General features: G+C 33.4%; 2 protein-coding genes across 2 annotated transcripts; both read right to left on the minus strand.

Annotated features, from left to right (window-relative positions):
* Window positions 1-3,892: 3,892 nt before the first annotated feature.
* Window positions 3,893-5,290, minus strand: LOC124374652 (the record flags this gene model as incomplete). Its single annotated transcript, XM_046832828.1, has 3 exons — window positions 4,990-5,290; window positions 4,763-4,906; window positions 3,893-4,538 (listed from the first exon to the last, which is right to left on the minus strand). Coding segments are annotated over exons 1-3 (873 nt in total), but the record flags the coding sequence as incomplete, so codon positions are not given.
* Window positions 5,291-7,054: 1,764 nt separating this feature from the next.
* LOC124374651 (eukaryotic translation elongation factor 1 epsilon-1-like) lies at window positions 7,055-14,435 on the minus strand. Its single transcript, XM_046832827.1, has 2 exons — window positions 14,393-14,435; window positions 7,055-7,234 (listed from the first exon to the last, which is right to left on the minus strand). Exons 1-2 carry the CDS (start codon window positions 14,426-14,428, stop codon window positions 7,103-7,105), a joined length of 168 nt encoding a protein of 55 aa, XP_046688783.1. The 5' UTR covers window positions 14,429-14,435; the 3' UTR covers window positions 7,055-7,102.
* Between the last annotated feature and the right edge of the window lie 314 nt (window positions 14,436-14,749).

Genomic DNA, 14,749 nt, shown 5'->3' on the forward strand with positions numbered 1-14,749 from the left:
GTCAGCTTTAGACGTGGGAGATACAACAACTGCAATATTCCTGGACTTCACTAAGGCTTTTGATTGTTTGAGTCATGACTTGCTTCTCAAAAAACTAGAAGACCAAGGGATCAGAGGAACTTTCAGCAGATTGGTTCAGGAGATACTTAACAGGGAGAACTCAGGCAGTCGAAATAATAACTTCAAATAATGGAGTAACAAAAAGAACTGTCTCCAAAGCATTGCCAGTTGACAGAGGCGTCCCACAAGGATCAGTAATGGGCCCTATTCTCTATATCATCTTTGTCAGTGATTTCCCTGAATATATCACAAACTACTGCTCTATGCTAATGTACGCTGACGATACAGTCCTACTACTAAAAAATACACACCCATCACAATTGGAAACAGAGTCCTATATAGCAATAAATCTGGCAATAGAGTATTGTCAAGCAAATGACCTAGTACTAAACAATACCAAGCAATACCAATAGCAACTGGTATTAGGAAGAAGATAAGATGAAGTACTGGAAACTGCCGGAGGCCCGAAAGGGTGGATAGTGTGAATTACCTTGGAGTAGTCATAGATGAAACTCTCCTGGAACGACCAGGTTGACCAATTATGTGGAAAACTTAGCTCAGCATTATATGTACTAAGAAGACTAAAACAAATTGCCAGTGCAGAAGTTGTAAGATGTGCTTACTTTGCTCTGTTTGAAAGCCACCTCAAATACGGGATAAATGTATGGGGAAGCTCCTCCAAAATTAACATGCAAAGGGTACTCGTGCTGCAGAAAAAAGCAGTCCGTATACTAACAGGATTAGGACCCCAGGAATCCTGTAGAGATGCCTTTAAACAGGAAAAATTACTGACTGCAGTAGCTCTGTACATCCTAGAAGCAGTTATTTATGCCAGTCAACAAAACCTGACAAGAGGAGCTGATGTACATTCCTACAACACAAGAGCGGCACAAAATTATACACTTTCCCACCCATCGACTGACCCTGTTTTGAAAAACAACCCACATATACCGGAACAAAATTTCTAAACATCCTACCACAAGAGGTCAAAAATACCACAAGACAACAGCATCTCAGAAGAAAACTGACTACCTGGCTTCTTCACCTACTACTCAATTGAGGAATTCCTGGACTGGAGGAGAAATGATGAATCAACACCTTTTCAACCAACCTAAATTAATACAAATTTACATTATTTGTATACCTATGTAATGACACCATTCTAATCTCAAAGATTATGAATAAAGCATATTGTCTATTGTCTATTATGAACATGCAGTGCCACGAGTCTGTCTTGTAGTCCTAGTCAAGTAAATATATACATATAAGTAGGCCAAAAAGGTCTTCTTTGGTCAAAAAGTGTATACTTACATTAAAAATAACTTTTTTATTTTAAATTCTTCAGATCTAAGGCATTTATAGTACATAGTACCATTTTCCAGTCAAGGAAGTTGGTCTAAAAAGACTACTATGGTCAAAAAGTGACTACTTCCGCTTTTGTATTTTAGGTACTGGTTGTCAGTTGAGGGCATAATACACAACAACACAAACACAACCAAACACACTAACCAAAAACAATTTGATTATTTTACATTTGTGTAAAATTTCACGTTAGGACAGCTGGATGTTTAAAAACAAAAAATATAGTTATCTAGAGGTTGCAACCCCCATATCGTTACTGTAAGTGCAAAAGGTCGTATGTAAAACTAGTGTACTTTACAGGAGAGAGAAAAAACTGATTGGTTTTTATGTAGTATGCATTTTTTTCAAAATAGTTACATTTTTTCAGCTATTAAATCAAAAAGTTTAAAAATGTATAAAGTTTATACAAATTTAATCATTAATAACCAATTTGCTCTTACATATGACATTTTACAATTTATTGTTTTGTCATAACTCAACATACGACATTTTTCAACTAGACATTCAACTTTTTGCATTGAACTATTAAGAAAATAAATAGACATAAGACTTTTTTAAAAGATTTATTCTTTCATAAATCATTAATTTTACAATGTATTGTAACACTTTTGTAAACTATACTAAAACGTAAACTGCAAGGACAAATTTTTGCTTAGTTTCCATGACTCAGGTTATCATAAAATAAGTGATAGTCCTCTTCAAGGCATGCTTTTAACTCCTGCAAATCTTTAAACTTCCTTTCTTGAATAGAAAGAGGCTTTGTATAGAGTGGCCTTATTTCATTGTACACTTCACGTTTGGTTTAGGACGCTTAGGCAGCTCAGTCCAATCTTCAGAAAACATTAATTTGAACCAAATGTGGCCATCTGGCTTGTACCTAAGACATCTTAGATCAGTGACGTACGGATCTCCCTTTTTTGGATCCGGTGCCGGATACTTTTATAATATCCCTTCAGAATAACAAAAGAAGTCTCTGAAAGACAGGCTTTCCACATTGTACGGACTTGGACTTGTCCTTGCCTCTCGGATGGCTCTAACATAATCAGCAGGCAACATAATGTTCTTTATGCATAATCTTTTTCTCTATTTTGCTGTGCATGGCGTCAACCTCCATTTGAGTATGCCCTACTTCCAAATATTTTTGGTAAACTGTAACACCACTCTGTATTGCAAAGTAAAGTAAAGCATTTGAAACAGTTTTCGCACCTGTTTTGGTAGGCGCAGCCATCGCTCCAAATAATTATTTCAGTGGCACTTGGTTTCTTTTCTAATTCTTTTCTTAAAAATCTCACTATCATTGATGCAAAAATATCACTGTCAACACCTCCGTTTCCCTCATGCCAGACGTAGCATGTTCCCCTCATGATTTTCCAAATTATAAGCTGTCCAGTTGTGAACCTTCAGTTTGGTTTTATAATACGCTGTTGACCGCTTTTATATTTGGACAAGTTAGAACTTTTTGCACGTCTACAGCATAGACCAATACTTCACTTGAGTTTTCAGCTCTTTTTTTATCATCTTCCTTTTCATTCCTTGCTTCAACTTTCCTCTTTTGGTGGTCATTGTATTCTTCGATTGTAACTTTCCCCAATTTGTATTTTAAGCAAGTCTCGCATTGGTCTTTTTTTGGAATAAAAAACCCTATGTTCTTGGTGTAAAACACGATATGAAAAAGAGCCCTTGATGCTGGTTGAAGAGATGCTTTTCTTGGCAGAAACGTAGATATTCTCTGTAAAGTTGGCTCTTACTTTCCCACATTGGTTCTAAATAAATTTTACTTGTTTTAACACGGCAATAGTGCGATTCCATTTTTGGTAAAGCATCTAAGAACCCATGTATTCCCTTCCTTTTTTTCTCAGTGTCATCATTATGTGATGCCTGAAGATTAGGTTCAGGATCGTTTGTTTGTGTGTTTACAATGTTACTTTCATGGTTTTTCTCCACAAACAACAGGTAAGGTCCAGAGGTGATTTCATTACCCAAGAACGCACTGATTTTTTCGCCTAAAGAGAATGTATTTAAAAACATTTTCTTACATACTCGCAATCTTTCATCTCCAACCTTTAGATAGTACATAAAAGACGTATTTTTTCGCGAGTTCCCTGGAACAGAAGAACTACGCCGAAAATTTGGTGTTGACTTCTCCACCAAAGATACTATTGTTGCTTTTTTGGCCTCCCAACTTTCAATACCTTTCCAAAAGTTTGTAAACAGTCTAAATCTAATCAGGTTCACATCACTTTTTCACATTTAAAGTGCCTCACATTATTGCAACTGCACCGGCCTTTTAGTTTTCTTTCTTCTCTTTCAACGGATAGTTTATACTTACCAGTAATCTTGTTTTTTAAGGCCTAAATACTTTTCACCACGTCTTCTTTTTCCTGCATGTAAGTTTTCTCTCCCAATCACTTGAGTTTTACATTTTCCCCCCTTTCTTCTTTTATTTGTATCCAAAGGCACAGGTTTCTACCTCTTCAAGACCAGCCCCCTGAGTTCCTTCTTGTGCAAGAATTAAATCAGTTTCATGCGGTTTATTTTTTTCTTGATTCAGTTTTGGCTTCTTATTAGTTTTGGCTTCCTGTGTAACATTTCTTTTTACTGACAGTTTTTGTCTCTTAGAGGCATTATCATTATCTTCATCACTTGAGCTTGATAAAGGTTGGTATTCTTCTGAGTCTGAATCTGAAGAAAACAACGATTCATAAATCGTGCTTTCATTAATATTGTCTAACATTTTCTTCATTTTTTCTCTGCTTTTTTCCTTAGTGGCTCTAAAAGGCCTTTTAGCAGTCACCGGAGTATCTTGATCGGTAGAGGTAAAATGTAATTTTTCAAAGTCCACCCTTTCTACAACAACAGGCAGTGATGTAATGCTAGCAAGAGGTGAATTATATTTTGAGGAATGTGCACAGGCTAAGTTGGTTTTATCAACAGCAGGTGAATCTAAATCCAAGCCTGCAGAAATAGGCAAGTTCTCTGGCTCATGAGCCATTTCAGGAATAGGGATACGTAGTTTTTCGATCTCAGCATCAGCTTCGACTTCCTGGACATCGTTATCAGGTGTGTTTCTGTTTTGGATATCAGATTCAGGAAAGTTCCTTGCAGAGAGTACTCTCCTGAAAAAAAAACTACACTGAAGAAAATTTATTTACTTTTGCCTGTTCAGTTAAACTACATAAGTTACTAGTTTAAGTTTTAATTTTAATGTAGTTTCCAAATTCGGGAAGCTTTTTATCTCTTTAAATGTATTCCTATTTTACATTGTTGTTGACTTCAATAACATAACTAGGTAATTGGTGTAAATAAGAAAATTTTCAGCTGACAGAAAATTAATACTAACTCATTAGTAATATTAGCAATAGGCCTAGGTAGTTCCACTTCATTGGTTTCACCAGTAGGTAAGTTGCCTTTGTAGTCCTCTGAAGCAGATAGTTTGCCTTCTTGTACATTGTTTACAGCAACAGAGAAGTCCGATTGTGGTGTTCTGAAACACAACCAAACTACAATAATAAAATGTTATAATATTGTATATTTTAAACAGTTATATTGAAAAGGTACCATACTCACTTATAAACTTGTTCAAGAGCAGGTAGGCTCTGTTCCGATTTTCCTGTCACCAAGGCAACCAACAGTTTCCCCCTTGGCAGCATTCTTCTGAAACATGAACAAGATTAGATGTTTCTCATAAATTATTTTTATTAGCCTATTATAATTAAATAGGATCTTATACCTTTTAAAATGTTTTTATTAACCAAAACATCAGTAAACCTAACACCTAACCTTTGAATATAGCTTCAAAAACTTATATATTATGTAGTAGGGTCTAATCAGTCAATCTTAATCACACTAAAATCATCCTTTTGGAAATGTGGACCTTTAATATGTTCCAAGTGTTGAAATTCATTTACAATCTATCAAATAACACAAACTGCAAAAAGTCGTATGTTCAAATTCTGCTCAATGCCAATGGTCATTTTACATTAATGAAAACATACGACTTTTTGCAGAACACACAAAAACTTAAAAATAACTATATAAATCCATGCATTACCTATAATGTAAAACTGTATATTGCGTATTATGGTATTATATAACAAGATTAGAACCTAATAAAACCTGTACAAACTATTTTTGTGCTTAAAACTCACTGAAAAAACATAACCTAAAAATGCTTACCTTATTTAAGCTGATGTTTCGTCTAGTTTTCACTCAATATAACAATCAAAACAAACAAAATAACATTTAAAACTCGTTAAAACTGAATTATTGAAATAAAACTCTATTTTAATATCGAACAGAAGTGAAAGAACGAAGTTATTCTAATCAGAAACTGCATTGTTAGCCTTGTAACAACATAAGACTTTTTGCTGTAACAAAAATCAGCTGCATAAACATACAACCTTTTGATAATTCAATATAACTTCTGTATAATCAGCTGATGAACATAAGATATTTTGCTAGCAATTGCAGAATATAAAATGCTATGTTTATCACCAATAAAAAAAAATCACAATTTTTGACATACGACCTTTTGCACTTACAGTAACGATATGTGTGTTTGACCTGCATGACAATTCTTTTATAAGTCTGTTGAGAGCATAAGAAATGTGTAATTTACCCATTCCAACCCCTGTGCATTTGATTTTTGATTTTTTGATTTGAAAATTTGTATATATATATATACATATACTGTATATACTAAATTTCAAATATAATATATACACACACTAGCACATAACCATGGGTTCACCTGCAATATCTATGCAACATTTCATGTATTTGATTCAATAGCTCTCAAGATTTTAGTAACACTTGAACTATTTAAAACTGATTTAGAAAACGTTGAAGTTACTAGGTTTCTCAGTGAAAGTTTCTTATGATGTAATACAATAGGCTCCTATGATTTCTTTTTTAATGGAATTACTCATTTTTCAGTGTTCATGATTAAGGGAACCAGAGGTTTTGAGTAATTGATATTTCAGGTTTTGCAGTAATCTAAGAAAACCAAATTTAGTACTTGACATGTACACATTCACAATTTAGGTTATAAAGTAAAATCTAAATTAATTGGTTTTGTTGCCATGATGTTGAACTAAGAAGTTCGTTACTTTAATTGTGTTTCCACTGCATTGATGTAAAACAATTTAAAATAGTGGTTACATTAATGAGAAAACATACGTTCATGCTATCATAATACAGAACAATTGATTACATTTAACAGACTCTTTTAACACTTTGTATCAGAGCCCGAGTATAGGTCGGACCGTGTCGGCAGTGCCTGCTTCCGGCACCTGAGTACAGCTCGGGTCTTAATTATTTAATTCTATTATTTAGCTCAGTCAGCATATCTTTGGATTCAAAGAATTTGATTATGTTCATTGGTTGTCTAAGTTCATATTTGTTGGTTTTGAGATCCCTGGATCACGATTTAGTAATGAAATACGTATTTTTCGTTGTACTACAAGTGAGACTGGACTGATCGTTGTCACTGTCTGTTTGCTTGGTAGTGTTACACCACATTGTCATACATTAGTTGATAGAGTGGATACAAATTTTAAAGAGCAGTATGGCACATGCTTTATAATATTGTTAAAAATTAATAACATATTGGGAATGTCACTAAAACAACATATTTTAAATGAAACTTTTTATTACAAAGTAATATCAGGTAATGTTGACATTAAGTATACAACGCATTCTTGCTGAAAGTTACCATACTTCTGGAGCGCCGCACAATGGAATCATGCTGGATGGTGTTAAACCACCGAGACAGGTTCACATATTGTTCCTTTTCTTGGAAGGTAATAGAGCTCTGAAAACATTATGTTACTTAAACATATACATCAGACAGTGGGGCAAAATATGGATCCCACATATTACATTTTTAACAGTCACACCATATAAACCAAACACTGAGTTTAGCTTTTTAGAGTATTAAACAGCATTTTTCTGTGTTACTTAAATATCCCATTTTGGAGGCAATTTAAAAATATATACAGTATACACCCTGTCGAGTGGTACACCTTTTGAAAGGTCTTCAATGAAAGATAAAGAACAGTGAGCAGAAGAGCTCTATATTAATATTACAGTAAAGAATTATTAATGTTATTTTTAAATACAACTCTTTTTTTACTGCTGCAATTATTATATGCACTATTTATTTATTTTTTTAATTATTTACTATATGTGTAGTTCATTTCTTAATTTATTGTTGATTTTTATGGGTGGTATGCACTGCTTTCCAGCTTGACTTAATGACATGATGTATTATTTTCATTAAACAATACTAGATTTAATATCATAGTAATTATTGTCAAATTAAGTATTTTGATTGATTGCTAATTTTTTTCTTTATTTCTTTATTTGAAATAAATACAGGGTGAATTTAAGTTAGTGTCGAAAATTTTTTTGGGTGATACTACTCAGTATTATAGACCAAAATATGAAAATAAAAAAATCCCTATCCCATCTATCTTTTAACTACGACCAATTTCGCTATTTTTAAAAAAATCATGTTTTGTTACAATAAAACTCAATTTTCCTCTATTATTTTTTGATATTATTTTAATTCTGAATCCATTTTTGAAATCTACACAAAATGTTACATGGAAATGATGGAGAAAAACTATCTTGAAAATAATTTTGATACAAACAAATTGTTAATAAATCAAATTCTTAAGTTTTCGGCAAAAACATTAAAAAGATATTAGACCCGAGGAATTAAATGAAGTTAATTCTGAAGAGAGGCCAATACCACAAAAAACTTGCCCATTTTGTGGGCTTTAAAATGACATAATGCATTGTCATATCTTATCAGTTTTTACTCCTGACTATCTTATCTCTACAATCACAAGTATGAAGGAATACCCCATTTTTCAGGTTTTATTTTGTCTTTCAGCTGAATTTACCTCTATCCACTTCAAAGTAGTTATTTGAGTCGTAGCTATCATGGATTGCACATTGAGAGAGTATGCAGAGATGTAATTTTAAGTGGTTAAGTGTGCAGGATTTAATAGTTTAAAACAGAATAAGCGGTTTTATGTAGACAAGCCATATACGAAGTCAAAACCCAACATCTTAACATAGTTGAAAAAACTCTACAGGATAGAATTAGCATGTAGGTGGAAATTTAGTCAGTTGATTTGAACTTTTTTTATGAATGTTTCACGAGAGGTTGGCACAACTTCAGGATGTGATAGTAGTCACAAAAACAAGCCAAAAAAGTTCATATAAACATGTGTCTTATCTCCCTTTGTTTAATATCTGTCCAAATGTGCTTTTATTTTAAAAATCGTACCTCAAAACCCGTTGGAGCAAATAACATGAAACTTGGTAGTTATGGTTAGGCTAATTAAAAGGGGGGAAAAATTAAATACCTATTATCACTTTCCATTTCAAAATGGCGGCATTAACGTTTTCAAACTTTGATATCCCAAAAAACTGTTAATTGCATGTAAAGATTGGAAGAATAACAAACTATTTATTGAAAATTTAATGAAAAAAATAACAATTCCAAATTTGTTAAAATTGGTTAAGAAATAAAATAATTATATCAATTTTAGTTAGTGAGTGTTTATGCTCTCTTACATGTGGAACACATATTCTTAAGTACAACTCCTAATTGTACGAGATGTGGCTAGAAAATAACCGGATTAGTATTGGCAGAGCCACAGAACAAACGCAATAAGGCTGATTGTCAAATGGCTGGTCACTGTGACTTCCTTTACACTTACACGTTTGTTTTGTCTTCTCCAGTACTTATTCCACCTGTAGCTGATCATTATCCATAATTCTGTTCATGACTTCTATCGCTTTTTTTTTCTTTTACTGCTTCAACAGTCTCAAATTTCGTTCCTTTCAAAGCTGACTTGATTTTAGTGAACAACAAGAAGTTACAGGGGTCCTGTTTGGCCAAAAACATTTTCACTAACAAAGCTTTTAGATTTGGAGCATTGTCTTGTGGGAGACTTGTTTTTCCACAAATTGTTCCGTTTCGCTGTATACGCTCACATACGGTATTCAGGACACTAGTGTAGTAATTCTAACTAATTATCGGTAATGTAGATGAACAAGATTACTTCAATGTTAACATAAGTTTCATGATGATTATCTGCCAATGTGTGTGTCGCCACTCATGTATTCACGGCCACCTTTAAATCGTATAATCACTTAAATACTTGTGTTCATGACAAACAGTTGTCACCCTACACTTACTGTAACAATTACAAAATATTTCACTTGCAAATTTTCAAAGTTGAAAAGAAATCTGATGTTCACAATCTGTTCTTTCTGGATACTCAACATTTTTCTGACGCAGAGACAAAAGGTTAGCTGCTTATAATTGGCGCTACGGGTGGAATAAGAATGGGATCCAGACAAAAACATACGGAGGGGTGGGAGGGGGTGTCACGTGACTGGCCATAACGATATTTCAACCTTGTTGCATTTCATACTATGGCTCCGCCAATACTAATCTGGTTATTTTCTAGCCACACATTGTATACTTGGTCATTAAAGAATAAGCTGACAACTATAAGTCAGGTGTAGGATAACGCAATACTGCATTGCCCAACTGATAACGTAATACTGCATTGACCAAACTAGTTACCTCAATGAACCTACTTCCTACTTATGCTTCACGTGATACTTGCATAGGGTCTTCATCATCCATGAGGGAATGTCAGACTAAGCTATAAAAAGGAAGCAAGCCTGCCATTATATACTGTATAAAATATATATATACTAGCTGTTATCCGCGGCTTCGCACGCAATCTTTAGAACCGAAGTCCTTATATTACTTAGTAAAAGCAATTATGATGTAATATGATGGGAGTCCTATAAAAATTTTAAAACTTAAGTAGGCATACACATCAGGTAGATATTATTTTAAGTTCATGTTAAATAGTATCAGAGTTTAACTTCTACTATGTCACAGTTTAGCTTGCATTATTGCCTCGATCAAAATACTATATACGTTCGAATATCTAGTTCTCGGAAATCTATTTTGGTCAAAATCGTGTTGACATGGTTGAGTTTGCCTTGTCCTGACAAAGAAAATACACTCATAAGTAGGACTGAAAAGCCTATTACGACCTAGGGGGAAGTCCTACCTACTTCTTATGTACTTTCAGTATAAGGGGGAAATCCTTATTAACCCTTTGCATGCCAACGTACCGGTATTAACTCAACTGAAAATCGCCAACGGCCGTAATATTGGTACGTCACGCTTTTCGTCTGTAATTTTCTTATAGTTTCATCTTATTGCCGCGAAATTTTGACTAATCGATAGTCGATTAGTTGCTTTGCAACCACAAAGTAGTTAATTCCTTTATGGACTGTTTTGTTTGGTCGTATTTGAGCTTCGCAGCTGTTGAATTGTTTGGTCGAGATTGAGGTTACGTTCGTGTTGCTATGCGTTGTTTACGTTTGTAAATTCTCTCATTACTTTTGTTGTTAAGGCATTTTTACTATGCCCCTTTTATTAGATTCATTGGTATTTTGGGATTATACAGACCACACCCAGACATGAATCGTTATTTGACATTTAGCTTCAACTGATTAATAGATTAGCGTAGAACAATATTTCGTCAGTATAAAACAGGAATTGTCTTATCGCAAACCCCTCCCCATCCTCAGGCAGAGGTCAAAGTCGAGCGGTGTAGTAGATAACGTGATTGCAGAGTCTCGCCGCCCGTTCGCTTTGTTGTACTTTCGTATTTTACCCCTACATTTCTCCAAACACAAAAATTCAACAAAAACAAACATTACCAAACAAAAACTAAACTCTTTATTGAAAAAAAACACAAAAAACTTGTTATTATTCTTGATCAAACTCCGCCACCCAAAATGCGAGTGCCTCCGGCCGAAGGTGCTTCCGAAGCTCGCGCTGATGTCAACGAAAGAAAAACATCCCTTGAGATAGTATCTACCAGTAAATATAATTCTAGAGGGGCTGATCAGAAATATAAATTGAATTGTAATAGAAAGGCAATTATGTACCGTGCAAAAAACTTAAATAATCATGTGATGCCGCGTGGCCTGCCGTAATCGGGATTCTCGAGAAAGATAAGATAACAGCGACCACAATACCGATCACAATACCTGGAAATGCTTGTTGATTGATAGAATGTTAGTTCTGTAACTCAAATAAATCGTTTTATAACGTTCTAAGTTCATTGAAAAAAGTTTAAGCGAATCTGACCTCATTAACAATTGATAATCTTTGTAAGTTTGTAAATTTTGTAGTTAAAAAGTTGTTTTTTCGTTCTACAATGTTTGTTTATAATATATCTATAAATTTATATTTTTGTGTTCTCTTCATACTGGTGTGGTTGGTATAATCCCAAAGTACCGATTTGTATAGTGTCAAATATTGATTTGTGAATATAGTGTAACATTACATACAACGTCCATGCAAATTACAAAAACTGTGCCCGTGGCACATTTAGTGAAAAAAATCATAACTGGACTTCTATATAAGGTAGGCTTTTGAAATTTTGTAATTAAGTTAAGAGTTAGATATACTTTACTAGGATATAACAGGAAATCAGCATACATTTTTTTTTAAACCACTTATTTGTGCTAAAAAGAAAATGTTTTTTGGAAATTGGAAAATTTTAAATTTTTTTTCTTAATTTTTAACTTTTTTATAAGTTTAAATTACATTTATGCAACTAAAATTTACCAAAAGAACAAGGGCATTTCATAAGCAAAATAATGGTAAAAAAATCATCAATATCTGTTAAAAAATAAAAAAGTTATGATACATTTAGTGAAAGCTTGCAAAACTGCTGAAAAATGCCCTTGGCGTTTCTGGGTAGTACTTTTGGAAAATGGGCTGCATGCAAAGGGTTAAGGTTATGTAACATTCCAAAATAATCATTATTAAAGTTTTGTGTTATATAAGTCTTGTTTTTTTTTGGACTGTAAGTCAGGATAAAGAATGAATCGTTGAGGCATGTTGGTATTAATTCTTCTGTTTTTCCATAAGCCATTGTTAAAATGTAATATCATAATGTCAAGGAAGTCTACCATTTTAAAATAACTTATGTGAAAACATGCATAACTTTGTTCATTAAGGTTAGTTTTATAACAGTATTTAATGCATTAGATGATTTTAATTCATCACTAGGCACAATCTGGTGGTAAAATTTTATATATTAATGTTTTATTTACTATCTGCATTACACTACCGATCAAGCACTGTTTACTTATTATTGATAAAATATTTAAATGTAAACAGATGTTTCAGAAAGTGTGTCGAACTATAGCTGTCAAAAGCTGTTTAGTGCCAGTTTAATTTGAATGATGAAACGCAAAAACTACAATTTTTTTTAATTTCCAAAATATTCCAGGTAACTTTTCTTAACTTTTTCTTCATAAAAACCTTCTTCGGATTTCAACTATATACATTTTACAAAAAGAATTAACCAAATTGGTCCAGCCGTTATCGAGATTAGTGGTTACCAACACATTTCACCATTCCATCTTTATTTATAAGAAAGAGATATATTTTATATATATATATATATATATTATATATATATATAATATATATATATATATATATATATATATATATACAGGGTGTCAATTAAGTCTGGAACCTCTTTTTTAATTTTTGAACCATAATAGAAAGAAATACCAAAGTTCACACGTGGCTTACTGGTAATAGTAGTAACGCACACATCTGCCCAATTAACCGACCGGATAATCCCTTATAGGGGACGGTCCACAAGGAGTTCAGACAAAATTCTTAAATAAGCAGCATAGGTCAAGATTTGGTATCAAATTAAAGATATTATTTAGCAGAGTACAATGCCGCAAACCGGACTTAAAAAGGTGGATTCATTCAGTAGTTATAGCTATTTTGAATATTAAAACAATTGAACAATGTAAATTATTAAGTATTACAAGTAAACACCAATTTTTAAAGTACCTGTTGAAATCAAAGTAAGTGTTCAAAATGTTCCCCTCCCCATCATCTGACAATGTATTAATAGAAGCCAGGAATCAATAATTATTACCAATAACACAACTACTGTTAGAATGTGAAAGTGGCAGATTGAGTCATAACACAGCATCCACAGAAACTTAACGTTTGGGCAGGTATTATAGGAAATCAAATTATGGGCCCATTATTTATCAATGGTAATTTAAATGGTGACTCGTATCTAGCAATGCTCCAAAATGAGATAATTCCTGCACTACATTCCTGCTGCTCTTGGTCGACAATTTCAAATAATTTATTTCCAACAAGATGGTGGCGCCACCACACTTTGCTCTCCTTGTAAGAGAATACTTGGATACAATATTCCTTTCAGATGGGTATGGAAGACGTGGTGCAGTAGAGTGGCCTGCTCGTTCCCCCGATTTTTTTTTCTCCGCTGGATTTTTTTCTTTGGGGATACCTCAAAGATAAAATTTTATCGTACTAAGCCTCGAGATTTGGCGCACCTAAGAAATCTCATAGTCCAAGAAGCTCAAGATATTCCTCGTGATCTACCTTCAAAATGCAGTGGATGGCTTTTACAACCACCTAGGACATTGCCAGACGATGGTAGGGGAACATTTTGAACACTTACTTTTGATCACAGGTACTTAAAAAATTGGTGTTTACTTGTTAATACTTAGTAATTTACATTGTTTCAATCGTTTTAAAATTCAAATAGCTATAAACTACTGAATGAATCCACCTTTTTAAGTCCGGTTTGCGGCATTGTACTCTGCTAAGTAAGACCTTTAATTTGATACCAAACCTGACCTATGCTGCTATTAAATAATTTTGTCTGACTCCTTGTGGACCGTCCCCCAAAGGGATTATCTGGTCGGTAATTGGGCAGATATGTGCGTTACTATCACACAGTGAGCACGTGTGAACTTTGGTGTTTTTTTATAATGTGGTTTAAAAATTAAAAAAGAGGTTCCAGACTTAATTGACACCCTGTATATACATATATAATATACTTACCATAATTTTGTGAAGAATACCATAAAACCACTGCATCAATAATGGTTGGATATAAACTGCTTGTAAAAAATGATTTCGCCACATAATACATCGTTGAGTTCCTGAAAAACATATTTTTAAGTTAGAAAGCTAATGAATTGAAGTAGATGAACATATTAAAATGTTGAATAAGTAAGGGGAGAACATCTAACACAGGGTTGGCTGCATCATTTGATGTACTTAATAAACTGCAATGTTAAATACTTACTTGCAATAATTTTAATGATGAAGACGACAACTTAACACGTTCACTGCTGAATTTCAGCCCACTACGTACCCAATATGCTAAAATATATTTTTTGTTTAAACTTAAGGTTA

The sequence above is a fragment of the Homalodisca vitripennis genome, unplaced genomic scaffold (assembly GCF_021130785.1).
Source record: "Homalodisca vitripennis isolate AUS2020 unplaced genomic scaffold, UT_GWSS_2.1 ScUCBcl_9469;HRSCAF=17971, whole genome shotgun sequence".
NCBI classification, from domain to species: domain Eukaryota; kingdom Metazoa; phylum Arthropoda; class Insecta; order Hemiptera; family Cicadellidae; genus Homalodisca; species Homalodisca vitripennis.

Coding starts and splice junctions, on each gene's coding strand:
- LOC124374651 (XM_046832827.1), bottom strand. CDS start 14,428: ATGCAGTGGTTTTATGGTATTCTTCACAAAATTATG. Junction 7,235..14,392: donor GTATTCTTCACAAAATTATG/GTAAGTATATTA, acceptor TAATGTTTTCAG/AGCTCTATTACCTTCCAAGA.